General features: G+C 41.8%; 1 protein-coding gene across 3 annotated transcripts in view; it reads right to left on the bottom strand.

The window, feature by feature from the left end:
- Positions 1 to 1,021: 1,021 nt before the first annotated feature.
- Positions 1,022 to 18,417, bottom strand: part of micu3b (mitochondrial calcium uptake family, member 3b) — a 36,962-nt gene continuing 19,566 nt past the window's right edge. The window contains exons 8-13 of one of the 3 annotated variants that reach the window (XM_063189772.1): positions 14,172 to 14,209; positions 11,256 to 11,427; positions 7,964 to 8,072; positions 7,334 to 7,491; positions 6,443 to 6,511; positions 1,022 to 1,455 (exon numbers count right to left, since the gene is read on the bottom strand). In XM_063189772.1, the coding sequence (XP_063045842.1) occupies positions 6,443 to 6,511; positions 7,334 to 7,491; positions 7,964 to 8,072; positions 11,256 to 11,427; positions 14,172 to 14,209 (546 nt within the window). In that variant the 3' untranslated portion in view covers positions 1,022 to 1,455. Of the gene's footprint in view, positions 1,456 to 6,225; positions 6,348 to 6,442; positions 6,512 to 7,333; positions 7,492 to 7,963; positions 8,073 to 11,255; positions 11,428 to 14,171; positions 14,264 to 18,417 lie in introns of those variants that run through there. The other 2 variants (XM_063189770.1, XM_063189771.1) reach the window with 2 other exon arrangements.

Below are 18,417 nucleotides of genomic sequence, written 5' to 3'. Positions count from 1 at the left end.
TCAAAAATCTATGTAACAGGGTAAACACAGAAGTTTGAAATTGCGTTTTACCAGTCTCCAGGGCATTTCTTTTTCTAAAATTGGCAATGACCCAATGAACGGAGAAGCTAATGACCTAAACAAAAGAGTTAATATGACCCAGTGATATGCACATATCACACACCATCAGAACCAAAGCCAAATAAATATAATACTTTTTAATTATAATAATAAACACACACATACAAATCTTCCTGTTGGCATTTATATAAAACATTTTCTCCGAATGCTTTTTATAAAACAAACACAGTCAGAGATGGTATCCGGGCCCCAATACAAAATGGCCAGAGCTGCGGGCGCCTTCTTTTTTTTTCTTTCTTTTTTTTTTTTACATCAGGCGACATCTTTGCCCATGATATGGATGCGTATATGACAATAAAACGTCTTGTATTCTTGTAATCTTGCATAGAAGCATTTGACGTTGGACTCTAATTTTTACATCAGGCGACATCTTTGCCCATGATATGGATGAGTATATGACAATAAAACGTCTTGTATTCTTGTAATCTTGCATAGAAGCATGTGACGTTGGACTCTAATTGAAGGAAAATAGAATGTTTCTATTCCCTATCAGTACACAAACCAAATTTGATACTCATTGAACCAATACGGACAGAGTTATTGACAAATAAACAAACAGACACGGTCACTGAAATACCTGGCCAATTACTAAACTGTCAATTACTAAAATGAACACAGAATAAATGTGAATTTTGTTTGTTTGTTTCTTTCTTACTTACTTACTTTCTTTCTCTCCAAATGGTGTCATATCCCACTGCCCCTATAAGGCCCTGAGAGCTCTATTTAATACAGCCCTTTATTCTACATACAGTAACAGCAGTAACTCAACACAAACGTAACCCCTGTCAATAATGGATAAATAAAATAAATAAATAGAATACCACACTTCATCTCGTCACTTTGGATAAAAGCCTCTGCTACATGTAATGCAGTAAAGATGTCGTTAAGACTTCAGTAAAATGTTTGTCATCAGCCTGGGTTTTGCGGCTACAAGTGTCTATACGGCTAGTCTGGCCAAGCAAACCATTTACAACATATCAAATTCCCCTGAAAATGGGAACCAATAAATGTTGAGCATTTAAAATGGCTCAATGGGGAGTGTCTATGGCAATGATACACCCGTGAATGATGTGATGAGTGGTCAAACTCTAATCGATTGAAGCTCTTCAACTAGTGGCATTTGGAGGAGTTGTATAAATTTGAGCTAGACACACCCCTGATATCTCCTGTGGAGAAATATCGTAGATGGTTTGCCTGGCCAGACTATATTCTCGAAGAGACTTGCATTCGCGAATCCCAGGCTAGTTTGTCACAGTCTTCAGCAGGTTCTTCCTCAGATCCTCCTCTTCCTCCAACGTCTTCCTCTATCCCCAACAAACGCTGGACCCCTTCCAGCTAAAGGGACGAAAAGACACTGTGTACATGTGTGGACTCTGTTGAGGATACTACGTAATTAGCCTTATTACAAGTTCAGTTTTGAAATGAAGCGGGCAAAAACAACGGCCGGTTTTCATAGAAAACAGTGTCGTGTAAGTTTACGTCTAAACCACCAGATGCTACTTATGCCTGCTTTAAATGCATTGAATTGAAAATGTCTGATGTCAAGTTAAAAAGGCCCATTGACACATGACTATGATGAAGACGTACTAAAGTTCAAATAGCCTACTAGTTCTCTGACACTTCTCTACAATAAAAGTACAAATTGTTTTCCCACATCAGGGGTGTTTTTCTCTAGTCTTTATCCAGTTAGCAACTTCGGTAGGCTAGTTGCCAATGGGAAATTGCATTGAAAACAACAAAGTAGCTAATGTAGTTAGCAACTTTGCTTTCGAGAAACGCAGCCCAGGGCTCGGGTGAGGCTTTTTGTGTCTTTTTTTTGCTGGTCAGACAGTCGAGAGTGTAAGAGAGAAATCAGGGCCAGGGTTGGGACATGACCCGGCTGGACTTCATACGCAGGAGCGTAGCAGCAAACTTTGGGCCCTATGTACAATCAGCTCCAGTGGACCCCCTCCCCCATCCATCTTCACAAATCGGACTGTGGGCCCTAGTGACTCAGTCACACTTTACCCCCCTGAACGACACCCCTGTTCATACGTCCCCATGGGCATGCAAGCCTATAGCCTATGTGGGGGGCATAGCACGCTGCCAAAGAATATACATCTCTAACAAGTAGCGACACTCAGGTCTTTTATGGGAAACAGTCAATAGGGGGCGTTTTGAGTCAGTTTTGAGTCAAATCCGCCATTCTGGAATGAACAGGTAGTCACGTACGCCACTCTGTTATGACCAGTAGCCATAGCAACGTTCTTTGGCCATAGGAAAGACCGCGGATCTAATGCTAAAGTTAGCACAATATGGCTAGCTACTTTGGCAACTTTAGCCTTATAGATAGCCTAATTATTAAGTTATGCACTGATTGTGCTGAAAAAACACATGAGATGGTATAAGCATTCATAACTGAAGAATTTCCGATAATTATATCGATGTAGTTTTACCGTATTATGTACACATTCCCAATGTATTCCAATGTAATTTGTCCGATATTCATCCCAGAATGGCGGCCGCGGCCGAAAATCATGGGGCCGAATGTTGCAATGGACGTTGTATTGAGTGTCGCTGCTTGTTAGGTCCACCTTCTTTGACGCTGCATCACAGCTCCCCCCTAGTCCACTTCCTTAAATTAGAGTGCATCTTAATATGGGACCTTGCCTCCTCCACTTGCCCCCTCCACTCGCTTCTCGTCATGATGACATCACTGACAACAGCATTATATTTCAATATCTTGCAAAAGCTCAATTGTAGAGTCTTTTTCTCGTCTGCAATTGGGATGGTGAATGAAAACCAGTCCCTCAAAAGTTGTTGTGGCTAGGCTGACAGCTGGGAAACTTTATCGTTTTCTCCACGGAGAAGGGGTCAGGAGGCGGGGCAAGGAGACAAGCGCAAGTGGAGGAGGCAAGGTCGCATATTAAGATGCACTCTTAAACTTAGCCCTCTCCTGTGACGCATCAGATTGTGGTAGGCAGGACAGGAGAGCAGAGGATGCTTTACTTTTGTACACTGGCATGTTAGTCCCCCTCTTTTGCCGTATCTTGGGTCTCACAATGTTCTATCAGTGGAATGCTGTAATAGTCACTGAAAAGGCGTTACCACCATAGTAACACACCTCTACAACATTGCAAAGAGCCTGAAACACTTAGGGGTTTCTTTTGCCTTAAGACATGTAAAAGTTTTTTATCTTTTACCTGACATGTTTTGACGGTGTTACTTCCGTCTTCATCAGAGGGTCACTGTGATGTTGATGAGTGACGTGCTTTAAAAACAGCTGATGTTGTTGTGGAGGTGTGACCTCCCTGCCAATAATGACAGGTTGGTCACACCTCCTGCTGTTAGAGTTGTCCTCTTAGGATGGTGGTCCAGGTGTGTGAGAGCATGTATGCCCCCTCATCCCTGTTCATGGTACTTGGGCTACGCTTTCTGGTCTCCAAAAGCACGTCACTCATCAACATCACAGTGACCCTCTGATGAAGACGGAAGTAACACCGTCGAAACATGTCAGGTAAAAGATAAAAAAACTTTTAGATGTCTTAAGGAAAAAGAAACCCCTAAGTGTTTAAACAGTTAGACATAATGAACTTCATACATATGATTGCAAAGAGCCTTTAGTAATAGGCCCCTACATTATGACATGGCCGTTGCCATTCTAGTAACAGCACATTGCCAATGTCTTCTCAGTTTATAAAATATCAAAGTTGAGAGCATCTGCAAGGGCTTTAGCACATCAGCACATTATAATCAAGTTGTTCACTCATTCATTTCACTAAAACGTGCAGGATGGAAGAAAACCATGCTGTGTAACACAGAATCTATGCTGCACACCATGCAGTGAACAAATAATTTCAACCAGAACCATGGTCAGCATACCATTAAGTTCAATTGTTATAGAGTGTCTTGCGTGCCACATGTGTGGATGGCTGTGAGCGGCTCTGATACACACTTGCTGGTGTGAGGGGCAGGCTAAGCCAGGTGTCTGGTATCGCTGGATTGTTCGTTAATATTACAGTGTAATTCAATGCTTCCCTCTGGACGGGGCTCAGGCCAGCATGGCTTCCCTCTCAGAGATGGAATTAAGCCAAACAGGACAAATAAAAAATAGATCAATGAAGGAAAAAAAGTACAGCTGTGAAGTGAATTTATCTGTTTACAAACATACTTGCAATGGAATCATTTGTGTTCTTAACACAAAATGCAGAAGTAGTGCATGAGTATACCACTGGTAGCTTGGGGGAAAAACCTAAATATTAAAAGGTCATTAATAATAACACAGACCAGCAATGGTTCATTTTCATAGGTACTGTAGGGAATGTGATGGCCATTTCATCATAGAATCTGGTACAATAATAAGAACTCACATCGTAATCCATGAAACCTTTCTTTAGACCGTACACTCCTCGCATAGTATACAATCCATGTCTAAGTTTATTTTTTTCTGCAAAGAGTCATAATAGCTACAAGCGAGCCCATATAAAACAAATCCTCCCATATACAGTGCCCTCCATAATTATTGGCACCCCTGGTTGAGATGTGTTTTTTAGCTTCCAATTATTTTTTTTTCTAAATAATATGGGACCTTAATGGAAAAAAAGAGAAAAATCCAACCTTCAATACAAGTGCATTTATTCAGTGGGGAAAAAATCCCACATAAAGAAATAATTATTTGACATCAAATAATGTATGTCACAATTATTAGCACCCCTGGTGTTAATATTTTGTACAACCCCCTTTTGCCAACAAAACAGCACCTAATCTTCTCCTATAATGTTTCACAAGATGGGAAAAGACAGAAAGAGGGATCTTCAGCCATTCCTCTTTGCAGAATCTCTCTAAATCATCCAGAGACCTGGGTCCTCTCCTCTGTACTCTCCTCTTCAGCTCACCCCACAGGTTCTCAATGGGGTTGAGGTCAGGGGACTGAGATGGCCATGGGAGGAGCTTGATTTTGTGTCTGGTGAACCATTTCTGTGTAGATTTGGCCATATGTTTAGGGTCATTGTCTTGCTGAAAGACCCAGTGACGACCCAGCTTCAGCTTTCGGGCAGAAGGCAATAGATTTTTATTTAAAATGTCCTGGTATTTCAAAGCATTCATGATGCCATGCACCCTAACAAGGTTCCCAGGGCCTTTGGAAGCGAAACAGCCCCACAGCATCACTGACCCACCCCCATACTTCACAGTGGGTATGATGTGCTTTTCAGCATGCGCATCTTTCGTGGTACGCCAGACCCACTTAGAGTGTTTGTTGCCAAAAAGCTCAATCTTGGTCTCATCTGACCAAAGCACACGGTCCCAGTTGAAGCCCCAATACCGCTTGGCGAACTCCAGACGCTTGCGTTTATGATTGTGAGTGAGGAAAGGTTTTCTCCGTGCATGCCTCCCAAACAGCTTGTTGGCGTGTAGACAGCGCCTGATGGTTGATTTGGAGACTTTGTGACCCCAGGATGCTACCATTTGTTGTAATTCTGTAACAGTGAGCTTTGGAGATCTTTTGATTTCTCTTACCATCCTCCTCACTGTGCGTGGTGGCAAAATAAACTTGGGTCCTCGTCCAGGCTTGTTTACCACTGTTCCAGTTGTTTTGAACTTCTTAATTATTCCTCTCACAGTAGATATGGGCAGCTGCAGTTGAGTGGCAATCTTCTTGTAGCCTCTGCCTGACCTGTGAAGGTCGACGCACATCTGCCTCACTTGTATGCTGTGTTCCTTTGTCTTTCCCATGTTTAAGAGTGGATAAGAGAAATGGCCTCGGTGTCACGTCATATTTATACCCCAGGGAAACAGGAAGTGATGAATTACTAATTAAATGTTCCTACATACTCTGGTAAACTTTGTAAACTACTTTAGAAATGACAGAAATGCTTCAATTATATTTATTTCCTGGGAATTGTTAAGGGTGCCAATAATTGTGGAACAGGTGATTTAATGAAAAATAATTATTTTTTAGTCAGGGATTTTTTTATTTTCTTACAATTCATTTGAGTTGAAGGCTACATTTTCCTACAATTTTCAGTGTGACAGTATTCTTCTGCAATAAACACTGAATTTATTTTAAGGCTTTTAACACATCTCAACCAGGGGTGCCAATAATTATGGAGGGCACTGTAGTTATGAAGTATGCATGTAACTTATTTATCTTTATTTATGTGTTGTTTTTTGGAGGGAATGCATATATTGTGTTAACATTGACATACTGTATCGTTTTCTTTGCAGCAGAAAACTGGTTTCTGTTTGTACTGTCAAAAAGTTGAAATGAAATGAAAAATGTTGATCACAAAAAATGATTATGATGTATGGTTATATATATAGTACATGGTGTTTGTTTATTTACCTATTTGCTGGAGAGCTCCTTCCTTAAGCAGGACTTGAATGAGGTATGTCTACCGTCAAGTCTGTGGCCCTAATTTAAACAGATTATAAAAGTATAGTCAATCAGAATTCAGACAGCATCAAGACAAACCATTAAAAAAAGATTTGTAAATTGGAATGAGGTTTTATGCAGTGCCTGTGAAGATTTAATGCTGTGTTTTCCATGTCATACTCCGTCCACATGTGTTTGTCATTTCAGCCACAAGAGAGCAGCAGACACCCTCAAGAGGAGCACACAAAATTGAACTCAAAGCCCTTGAATATCTGGGCCGATTCCTCAAACGTGCAATGAGATGAATGTGGAAATGGTGTGGCTAAAGACCAGCTGCATTGAGAACACACTCTCTAGGGAGTATTGTCGGGGCATAATGTCCTGTTATGATTCTAGACCAGCAGTTCTCAACCTTTTTTGAACAAATGCCCCCTTGCCCTCATCATAAGCCTCTCAACGCCCCCATGACTTATCATAAGCCTGACAATGCCTCCCTTAGTATTAAAAAATCACATGGACTAATGCCCCCCAATGGCAACTAAGCACTGCCCCTTCTCAACTGTATCCATCTCAATGCCCCCCTAGAGCTCCCCAACGCCCCCTGGGGGGCTGTACCATCCCCTTTGAGAAACATTGTTCAAGACCAACGCATGCATGCACGCAGGCCACACACAGGCACAGTCGCATCCGTGCGCGCATGCACGCCCGCATGCACGCACACAGACAAAATATCATTGAAACCATGTAGGCTAATATCACACCACTAGTGTTGTAATTACAGTTGTAAGATTCTTCTTCTATTTCTACTTCTACTTCTACGTTATACAACTCTGCTGGTGATTTCTACCCTCTCGTCCTTACCCATGAGCCTCTGTGTCGTCTGTCCTTCATGATGCCGATAAACTCCTTGTGACTCAGCCGTTCGTCGTGGTCCACATCGAAGATCTTAAACACTGTGTTGACCAGATGCTTGGTGAGCTTGAGGCCCGTAGCCACGTAGACAGCTCTCGAAAATTCATCTGTGAACAACATTCGATAAATAATAGCTAGATATTTCCATAAAATAATGTTTCATTTAAATAACTTATATTACATTTAGCAGGCAGTTATATATGTCTGAGAAGTATTTAGCATTCTCTACAGTCCAGCACCTAACGCACATTTATCTCCTTGTGTGTGTGTGTGTGTGTGTGTGTGTGTGTGTGTGTGTGTATGAGAGAGAGAGAGAGAGAGAGAGAGAGAGAGAGAGAGAGAGAGAGAGAGAGGGAAAGAGAGAGCAAGAGAGAGCAAGAGAGAGAGAGAGAAAGAGAGAGAGAGAGAGAGAGAGAGAGAGAGAGAGAGAGAGAGAGGGAGGGAGAGATACAGTTAGAGAAAGGTAGGGTGTGGCTAAATTTCGAACCCAATATCATAATTTTATGATCAACAAGCTTGTAACTGTACAGTATTATCTACGGACGCCCGCGACACAGTTAACCAGATAGGCTACCTTACCTTGACCTACAGAGCGGTTGGCAAAGATGTACATCTGCATTGCTATGGCAAAATCCTCAAGGTTGTTGAGGAACTGGAAGAACGTCCTGAACTCCTCAAAAGTGATTCCCTGTAAGGCAGAGCACAGAAAATGTTGCATTGTTAATTCAACACCCAGAGAATAAGTCCAACATCACGAGTGTTCTAAAATCGACTCTCTAAGTGTCGAATGCAGAATTTATGTAATAGGAGAGTACAATAAATGGACAGTAGAAAAATATTTCACACTCCAAATTCAAGTCCAAGTTGAAGTCCAATTGCTCACAACTAAGGTATTTTAGGTAAGTCAGGGCTATCAAATTACAATTTTATTTTGGCCTCATTTTGAAAGCAAGCACTTCAGCTGAGCAGCACATTTTCAGCCATCACCACGCGGTAATGACACTAATCAGTAGGCTAGAAACAATTTTAAAAACATGTTCTTAAATCCTTAAACTTAACCTCTTAGCACAGAGCCTGGGCTATATAGGCTTATTGTCCTCAAAAAGTACAATGACAATATCTTAATCTGTTACTTAAGGTACTCTGTAATGTCATAGCCATGTTATTGTAATGTAGTTGATTTTTTCCCCCAGCAAATTTGAAAAAGAATTTGGAAATTCAGCCCATTTGCACAAAGAAGCTACTAACATTGAAAGTTCAAATACAAGACAAGCAAGCAATTTTCAAGAAAATCATGTGTTGTACTGCATTCTCAAAACCTGGGGGATGGGGGCCACGTCTGGGCCGCATGTGGCCCTCATGCTGCCAATCGAATAGGCCTGCAGTAAGAAGTAGTTCCGAAGGAAATGAAAATGTCCAGCAAAATAGACATCACACAAGTCTTACATATCACCCATTTGTACATATCTACATATATAGTACACACACTCACTTTAGCTGTCCATCAAAAGGAAAAAAAAGAGCAAAAAAAGAGAAAAAGTGTGTCAGTGTTAGAAGGAGTTGAGTAGATGACTCAGCATCCACTTGAGTGCCATGCGTGGTGTTGAAAGCCAAACGGAGGGGTGCAATCACTCACAGCACGGCTACATAAAAGATCACCCCCTCCCCCACACCCCCACCTCTAAAAGATGTCCACACCCAGATAATGTTGGCTCTTTTGACAGTCAGTAGCATATAATCTTTTCTACACTTTGGCTGGTGCTACACAGGATGCATTATGTTATGTTAAGTGACGTTTCGTCAAAAATACATTGAAAAGAATGGGCTATCAGTTTTAGAATGTTCAAGTCAAGTCAAGTCGGCTTAAGTGTCAATTTCTTTACATGCACTGGTCATACAAAGAATTTGAAATTACGTTTCTTACTTCTTGTTGGCTGTCCTGCCATGTCTGTTGTAGCCAGTTCCATTCATGATAGTGGAAGCTAATAGTTACGGCGGATATGTTTGAAAACACACCCATTATAGCCCCATCGTTACAAAATCTCAGTCTTGAAGACTTGAGGGGTCCACACAGACGACCTAGAGGGTTTTGAGACTGTCCTTAAATGACAGTAGCAAAAGTCTTTTCCACACTTACTGCCTTGAAGTTTTGAAGTGGCCAGTACACAGGTCCACAAAGATTTTGAGACATATGTGTGGATCAGTTTCCTCGACCAAAAAATAATTTGATTTTAAAGTGAATTTTACAGTGATAAGAAAAGTGTTACATTTAACCCTGTGTAAATGTATTTTGTGAATGCTGTTTCTCCTTTCTTTTGTGCCACCCGACTCTTTCCATCCACTCTTTTCTTCACAGTGTGTGTACACTTCCAGCTGTCATCACCTCTGCAGTGTAGCTTTTTTTCTTCTGAAGGGGTCAACCTGTTTGCAAGGCTTTCCTAAAAAAGAACTCGATACTTGCCCAAACAAAAAACAAACAGGAGAGCCACTCGCAGTCCCCATAACACGAGCTCCTGGCAAATTATCCCCTGCGGTGCCTATCTATGCTATTGGACTGCACTCATCCATCTCGAAAAGCGCTTAAGTTTTTATGTCTCTTGCTCAACCACCTCCAAAACAATTAGCAGCCACTCACTGATTAATGAGGCGACTGAGTTAAATGGTGTTCTTCTTATGGGGTGAAGCAGTTAATAGGTTTTTTTGGTCGTTTTAACTATAAGGGTGTGAATTCCGCGACAAGCCCCATTGACTTGCCTGGGAGATTTCATTTTTACAGCCCTTTTCATGGGAGGATCTTGCATGCGTAAAATAAGTGTTTATGAGAAAATAAACCATAGAGAGGATAGAAAGGGATCCATAGAAGAGGATAGAAAGAATAGAACCTTTTTGTTGTGACAGGCCCCAAATGGAAATTGGTGGTGCATGCCGCCATCAAAATGTCACCAACGCATTAGAGGCAGTGCATCGACATCACAGCATTAAACAAAGCAAAATAACTAATAACAGATAAAATAACAGACTAATCTTAAGTTAGTAACTAAATACAAGATGTATGGCCTTAGGTCTAGTATCTGAATCCAAATCTTAATTTTGGTGCGTGTTTGATAGACATAAATAACACAAAATAGATCCCAGATCTACAATTTGACCACTGAATAGCCATTCATGCCCTTCACTTCATACTTTGTCACCGAATAATCAATTACATAAATACTGTGACAACTTTTGGAGTGAAGCAAGTGAAGCAGAAGCTGTTTGGGGCTAGCTATAGATATGGGACTCTCCTGTATTATTTTTGCTAATGTTTACTATGATGGGGCTCGCTTTTGGCACCCCACACAGAGGGCAGATTTGGTGGGGCCCTAGGCAATTGCTTAGTCTGGCTATTTGTAAAACCGGCTCTGCAGTCATGTGCTGTATGAACGACCAGCTAAGTGCCCCTGTCGTGCCGAAAAGCGAGTCCCTGCCAGAACACGAGTGCCCTCATTGAAACCAATGACATTTTTGGAGAGAAAATTACACTCATTTTTGCAGAATTAACTACATAATTAATGAACTAAACATATGCTTATGAAACATTACTCGTCTTCCACTTAATATGAGCTATTTGAATGAAACCGTAACATTTGTTATGACAATTCTTCGATTATTTTATGGAAATAATACTGAAATTGTAACCAGCTGTTTGTGGTACTTCCAGAAGGAATGCAGATGCTTTATTGATAGGCTTTCCTAAATTCCTTAAATTGTGTCGGATTTGTCTGCAAAAATGGGTAAAAAATATCTGTAAAATTGGTCATTGGTTTCCATTGGTTTCAATGAGGGCACTCGTGTCCTGGCAGGGACTCGCTTTTCGGCACGACACCCCCACCTTGTCGTCTGTGAAGTTCTTCCGCACGTTGTCCACGTAACTGCTGACGTCGTCCACGTTGGTGTAGCGCAGGAGCACCTGGGCAAAGTCCTGCACGCTGATGGTGGGCAAGCCCTTGGAGTGGCTCAGGAACTCAATCTCCAACACCTCCGCCTGAAGGTTGTCCATGAAGCTACAGGTACACAGGTGAACAGGTGAACAGGTAATGAAGCTCCCGCGCACTATCCACAATTGCAGTGTTTAATGGGGCACCTAAGTCACGCCCTCTACTTCCTGGTTCATGGGGCAGAGGGAGTCAAAAAATGATTACTGGGCTTGGAAATGAGTGATTTTTGGATTTGTGGTGCATAGGTGGAGGTCCACGGTTTGGATTGGTGTAAAAAAAAAAAAACACTAATTTTCGAGCCCAGTAATTATTTTTTGACTGCCTCTGCCCCATGAACCAGGAAGTAGAGGGCGTGACTTAGGTGCCCCATAGCGACGCATCGGTCTATTGACCATCTTCGAATATTGCTGTGGAGCTTTGTTGTCTTTAACGTTGGTGACCCAGGGGTTCCCCTCCGAGGCACCAGGCAAAAGGAGGTGTGCAAGAGTTCTGCATAAATGAACAGGTAAGGAAGGCATGGGAAGGTCTTCTCAGATTACAACAGTTTAAAATCAGGTTTAATTTCCAGCACCTTCGTCTGCAGCTTGACCATCAAGCTACAGGTAAACAGGTAAAAGGGAGGGACCGGTAATGAGCTGGCTGGTGGACAAGGCCTTGGACTCACGGACTCAATCTCCAGAACCGTAGTCTGTAGGTTGTTCATGAAACAATATAGAGGGACGGGTAACATGAGCACTGAGCAACTGAGAAAACCAGGCAGGGCAACCCAGAGAAACAAAATATCATGGACAATATATAAATGAGTCTTGCCTTTTAACTTTTTTGTCCCAGCTGAAATGGTTACGGCTCATTACAACACTTTTATAAACTTTTATACAGCAGCATCATACAGCATCTTTATAATCCATTATAAATCCCTCCAGATTACAGATGGGATTTATGGCTCTTTGATGAGATCCAGATCTTAGTGACTTGTGCCTTTCAAAGGGACGTTCAAAAGACTGGCTCACCTGGTTCTTTTTAAAAATATTTATTCAGAGATAAAAAGATTTCAGCACTTAAGCAGCATTTAAGAAGAGATATTTGGGTCTTTCATTTATTTTTAGTTTTTTTTACAAACGACAACTGACTATCCTCCTCCTCCTAGAGACTGTTCCTCCAACTCACTGTTCCAGCCATTCAAAAGAATTGGTTCCTTTCGGTTCAGTTCAGAATGTTTACTCACAACAGTATCAGAGTACAGTTTACGCGTTCTGCCTGTTTTCGACCTTCCTCATTCAACTGTGTCTGACCCGTTAGCCATAGGCCTACCTACCGGTATTTTATCAATGTAAAATGTAGCTTTGATATCATAATCAAACAAAAAAATATATAACTTCAGCCACAGGTGAGTGTAGCCTACATCCTAGACCGATGCTGTAGTAGCCTATTTGACGGAGGCGATTTATGAATTGAAAAAAGAAAAAACAAACATGCGTAATGGAATAAACTTGTGGATGGCGAAATCCTACACTATCCTTGTAGGCTACACTATTCTTGTACACTGAGTGGTGTATTCACAATTAGGATACATCTCATCACAATACTGTCAAATTCAGATAGGCTATGTGACTGCTATTAACAAATGCGCATTGGGTCTACTGTCTCTGCAATTAGTAAATGGTCTGTGACATCGTCAACACTCCATCCCATAAGCAGCAATGTTAGGTATAGCATGACGTAGACCCGTACAGGAAACAAAAGCTATAGCATGTTGAAAACCCAACCATGCGTTCTCTGGCAGTTGAGATATAGCGTTCCTGCGGCAGAGAAATTCTCCCCCAAGAGGCCAATTTGTGAAATGCAGCTTTCACCAAGCTTTTACATACAACAGATGCTGTGTAACCCAATAAATGGGTAGTGGACATGAAAAAGCCCCTTTAATATAGAGGACCCCTTTAATATAGAGCACTTTTTCACACTTCTAAATTCGTATGAGCGTGGTGGATATAACCAAGGCAAAGTTATCACTCAAAAGTGAAAGAGAAATCCCATACACTGTCCATTCCACATGCATCATATTTATTACAATAAAAACAGTGTTATTTCAACACTTACTGAGTACTCAGGGACCAAAAAAAGAAAATGATGTTAGGGTGTTGAATTAATACTGGATTTTGAATAGTTTTTGTCACATCAACCCTCTTTTGGTGACTTTTCTGTACTCAACTGAAGATCACTATGACTGAAACATGATAATGAATTGTTGCATGTGGCATGGACAGTTAACAGGATTTGTTTTATACTTCATCCAGAGGGAACAGGTCAGCGTCGTAGGTGAATGGAAGCATAAAATGGTCTCTCCTAGCCAGAAGTCACCTCAACCACTGAGTGTGCATCACATTGAGAATGCATTGCATCATGACTACCGTTCAGCGCTATCATTGGTGCATGACAAAAAGCAAACTTCAGCAGGCCAGCCAGTAGGTTTTATGCTAATACGGAGCTGTACAGCTGGTCAATTTGTAATTTAATGAATAGCTTGACTTCAGGCCATGTCGGAAACACTCTTGTTCACAATATGGTTCACAATAAATGACTAATTGCATTGCTCTGTTCCTTTCACAGTTATAGGTAGTGAACAAGCAGGAGCATGTGCGACTCTGCCTCTGCCTTGTCCAGTGCATATGAACTGTATGCAGTCCACCAACCTGTAGAAATTCTTGAAGTTTAACTCTCCTTTGGTGCATTTCTTTGCTCTTTACACTACAATACGTAGTAAATTAGTGAAATATCTGAACTGAGCTCCAGAGCAGCAGCCATCCACCTACCTGTAGAAGTGCTCGAAGTTCAGCGCTCCTTTGCCGTCCTGTCCAAAGAAGTGCACCATCAGGGTCGTGTTGACCATTTTCTCCTCTGCAGGCTGTAGAAACATTTAATTAAACAAATAAAAAGCTGCTGAGATATTCATTTAACTTTAAAACTGCTCTGATGGAACTGCAGAAAGCACAAAAGTGAAATGTAAAATGCCCTGTGGATCGTGTCAGATAGTGCTGTGGAGCAAGTGTTTTCCCTCATACCATATCTCCGTCCTAGTTTTTTTTTAAAGAGGTCTTTAACACGAGTTCAAGAAATGTTGTAAAATCTTTGTTTTGACGGCAATTCTCAATATTGTTTCACATAACCATAAAAAGTTGGCTATAAACCTCAATGTTTCTTTACAACTTTCCCAGTTAATGTGTAATGGCCTACATTAAAACAAAGACACATACCACAAGCTTTGACCCAGTAGACTTCCATTGGCCCTAGCCGTAGGCAGGTGTCTAGAGTTTGAAAGTATACCTGAGGAGGAGTACTCCTGAGGAGGGGGTTGAAGCATGTCTGGCTTTTTTGCTTATATATTGATTGTGTTTTGGTCCTGCTAACAATTAAAAATCTTAGTAACACTTACATCCTCTATTACTGTCTGTATATGTGACTTACAAGCAATGTGTTAACTGTCCACTAGATTCTTATTCAAATTATATAAATGATAAAAGATTCATTGGCAATGAACGGAACTTGTGAGTACATGCTAAACAAATGATTGGATTTGCATAACATATGTCTTATAAGTCACATATAAAGTGTTACCAAAATCTTGGATGTGTTTGCATGTTTTTGCCCCCATGTTCTATTCCTAAGTAGACCTCAGTTGCCCTTGCTGGCTGCAATGCTGGCAGGTGTCTTGAGTTGACAATAGGCCAAAGGAAAGAGTTTTAGAGACCCAAAACACAAGCATGGTGGAAGCAGACATTTCTTTTGCACATTTGTTGACTGTTTTAGTCCTGCACCCAGTTGAAACATTTTGGATGTGCTTGCATGTTTTACACCCATACACAACTTACCTACTATGTGCATTTATTTTCATAAACAGAAAACCACTAAAAGCTATTTTAAAATATAGCAAGTAGCACTGTAGTACCTCAGTGATCATGTTTTGCAACGTGTATTTACACAACCCGCGCTTTTATCTCTATGGAACGACAAACCCCAAAATGTTCTCTGGGGCTTGCCAAGTCCTTCATGTTAGACGTCAACGAGAGGGTTTTTCAACGAGTCAGGCAAGCCTGTCACGACGAATTGTTGAGCCTCGTGTTGTTGACGACAGGGAGGGGGAGAGAAAAAAAGAAAAACAATCAACACAGACAGCCGGTCCAAGGAATGATGAGACATTCCAGGTATGATAACTACCTAGCAGTGAGACATGGAGGGAGACATGAAAGGCACTACCTACGCCAGATGAGAGCCTGTGTGTGTGTGTGTGTGTGTGTGTGTGTGTGTGTGTGTGTGTGTGTGTGTGTGTGTGTGTGTGTGTGTGTGTGTGTGTGTGTGTGTGTGTGTGTGTGTGTGTGTGTAGCCCTCACTCGCCTGCTTGTTCGCCTCATTGGCACGAAATGCAGAGAGCTAGCTGTGTGTGTGTGTGTGTGTGTGTCTGTGTGTGTGTGTGTGTGTGTCTGTGTGTGTGCGTGCGTGCGTCGCCCCCACTCGCTCGCCGCCCATTTGCTTGTCCGCCTCGTCAGTATGGAATTCAGTGAGCGAACTGTGCGTGTGAGTGTGTGTTGTGTGCGTGTGCGTGTGCGTGTGCGTGTGTGTGTGTGTGTGTGTGTGTGTGTGTGTGTGTGCGTGTGTGTGTGTGTGAGTGTGTCCATGTGCCAATCCGGGATTAAGAGAGGTATGAGGGAGTGAGAAGAAGAACATGCTTTTGAGTTTCACTTGGGTACCATCCCTTTACCACCCATCCACCTACACACAGATACGCACACGCACGCACACACACGCACGCATGCCCTTCAGGAAAAAAATACTGACTGTGCTCAGTGCTCAGGGCCAGGGCCAGGGCCAGGGCCATTCCAGAAAGGGCAAAAGAAACCGGAAGATGCACAGTTGCATAGTGCACTATGTTAGCCTGGCAAGCATGAAATATAGTCTGGGCTCGCACCATGGACAAAGCTGTGGAATCAACGATTGGTGTTCAACCTGCATTGTCATCGTGCTAAGCTCATTCAAACTCATTCCATGACTCACCACACAGAGTTTAAGTTGTAAGAAGAGGACAGAGGCAGGCCAGATTCATGGCCCAGATTCATGACTTGGGTTGGTACGGGGCTTGATGGGCACGGCAGGCAAACACTGTGTTCTGCCGTCATGATTGGTCTATTATAGTTCATAAGGCAAGCACTGTGTAGAGAGTAGAGAGTGGAGTAGAGTAGAGTAGAGTAGAGTAGAGTAGAGTAGAGTAGAGTAGAATAGAGTAGAGTAGAGTATAGTAGAGGACACCACTCAACGCGGGCAAAGAGAATATTGAAGATCTTGAATATATTCCAGGTGTAGTTATGGCAGGGGCCTGGGTGTTTTTGAGGGCCCACCATTTGAAGAAATCCTTTTAAATGTGCAGGCTCAAACTGCTACCTAATCAAGTGATCACCTGACAATGACCGAAATATCATCGCCTCATAATGCACAGTTGTTGAGAAGACTTCACTACCATAGTGCTACACTACTATCATACATCATACAGCGCCTTTAACCTTTAAGAGTGTGGGTTTTTGAGCATTCTATAAAAAGAATGCGTTCTATAACAATGCAAGATTCTACAATTCCATATTGTATTGAATGACGCCCAGAATTCTATAGAACTTTCACTGCCCGAACATTCCGGTGTGACGGTACACTCTTAAAGGTTAGTAATGCAAAATGACTTGGTCATTTTAATTTTGGACATTTGGAATTTTAGAGAGCCATGTCTGAGGAGTTAAAACAATATTATCTACATCTATATCATATCACTTATAGTACCATAAGAGGGTATTAAAGTTCAGCATAGCTATTCACAACTATTACCAATACCAACACATCAACTTCCATCTAAACAGGGATGATAATAGCCTACTTCACTTAGAATCAAAATCTGTTCCACCAAAGACACAAAAACAAAACATGCTGCAAACTTTCTGAACCACACCTAGAAATGAACCAGTGATAGATAGTGTTGGTGTTAACACAAAGCTTTCTTAAAAACTCTGATTACGTTTGCCATGATTAATTTTGGGTGCAAGTCATGTCCTAACAAAAGCAACAACCTTAGCCCCAGGAATACAGATGTGATGTCATGATTGGGGGAAACACACTAGTGATTTTTCGTTCTGTATGCAACTCTGCAATAGGTCAAATAATCTAGGGTATTCTTTTAAAGATGTGTTTTTGAGATTTTACACATTTATTCAGGACATGACAGTGCGAGACATTGACAGGAAGTGAGTGGGAGAGAGAGAGGGGAAGGATCGGACCTTAGACCCGAATTGAACCAGATCGCCGACGTAATGGTACAGCATCTTAGCTAATCGAGCCACCACGCCCCCAATTCAGGGTATTTTTTAAAATGGAGATATAATTCAGAATTCATGCTTTGCGGACTTTTACGGGGGACATGCGCCCCATGTTCCCCCTGCGATTCTGGAGCACTGCATTACCCCAGACTGCACCTTGGAGCTGCTCAGCACAGTCTTTCCCCATTGTCGGCTGTCATATTAATGCGTCTGGCTGGAAAGACCTAAATAGCGGTTTGTGAATTACACATAAAAAAAAAACGCCGGCAGCACTTCCTAGAGCTTAACTAAACAAGATTTGCAGCTCAACACGACAGGCAATTAGGGAGAATCCTGCGGCCCTGTTGTGCCTGTCATATTATTTGTAAATAGGGAGTTTACTTTTAATATTGTACTTAATCACTGCCATTTAATGAGCAATTGGTGTTATGTGTTTGTGCACAGTGGGGCTTCTACCCACAGACTATCTCTGTGTGCGTGTGTGTGCATGCCTGTGTGTTTGTGTGTGTGTGTGGGTGTGTGTGTGTGTGTTGGTTGTTTAGTTACAAAGATGCTAAGAAAAGAGGCAGTACATCTTAGAGAAACCTTTTTTTTGTTTAAAAGCGGGTCGTCATGCTTTCCGCCAGAATAAAAGTCGCTTGTCTGCCTGAAAAGGAGCTGTTCCCTCTCGTGACAGGCAGTGTGTGTGTGTGTGTGTGTGTGTGTGTGT

Source organism: Engraulis encrasicolus, chromosome 23 (assembly GCF_034702125.1).
Source record: "Engraulis encrasicolus isolate BLACKSEA-1 chromosome 23, IST_EnEncr_1.0, whole genome shotgun sequence".
Classification (NCBI taxonomy): Eukaryota; Metazoa; Chordata; class Actinopteri; order Clupeiformes; family Engraulidae; genus Engraulis; species Engraulis encrasicolus.
Note: the sequence above shows the minus strand (reverse complement) of the source record. Positions and strands in the feature narration are given on the sequence as shown.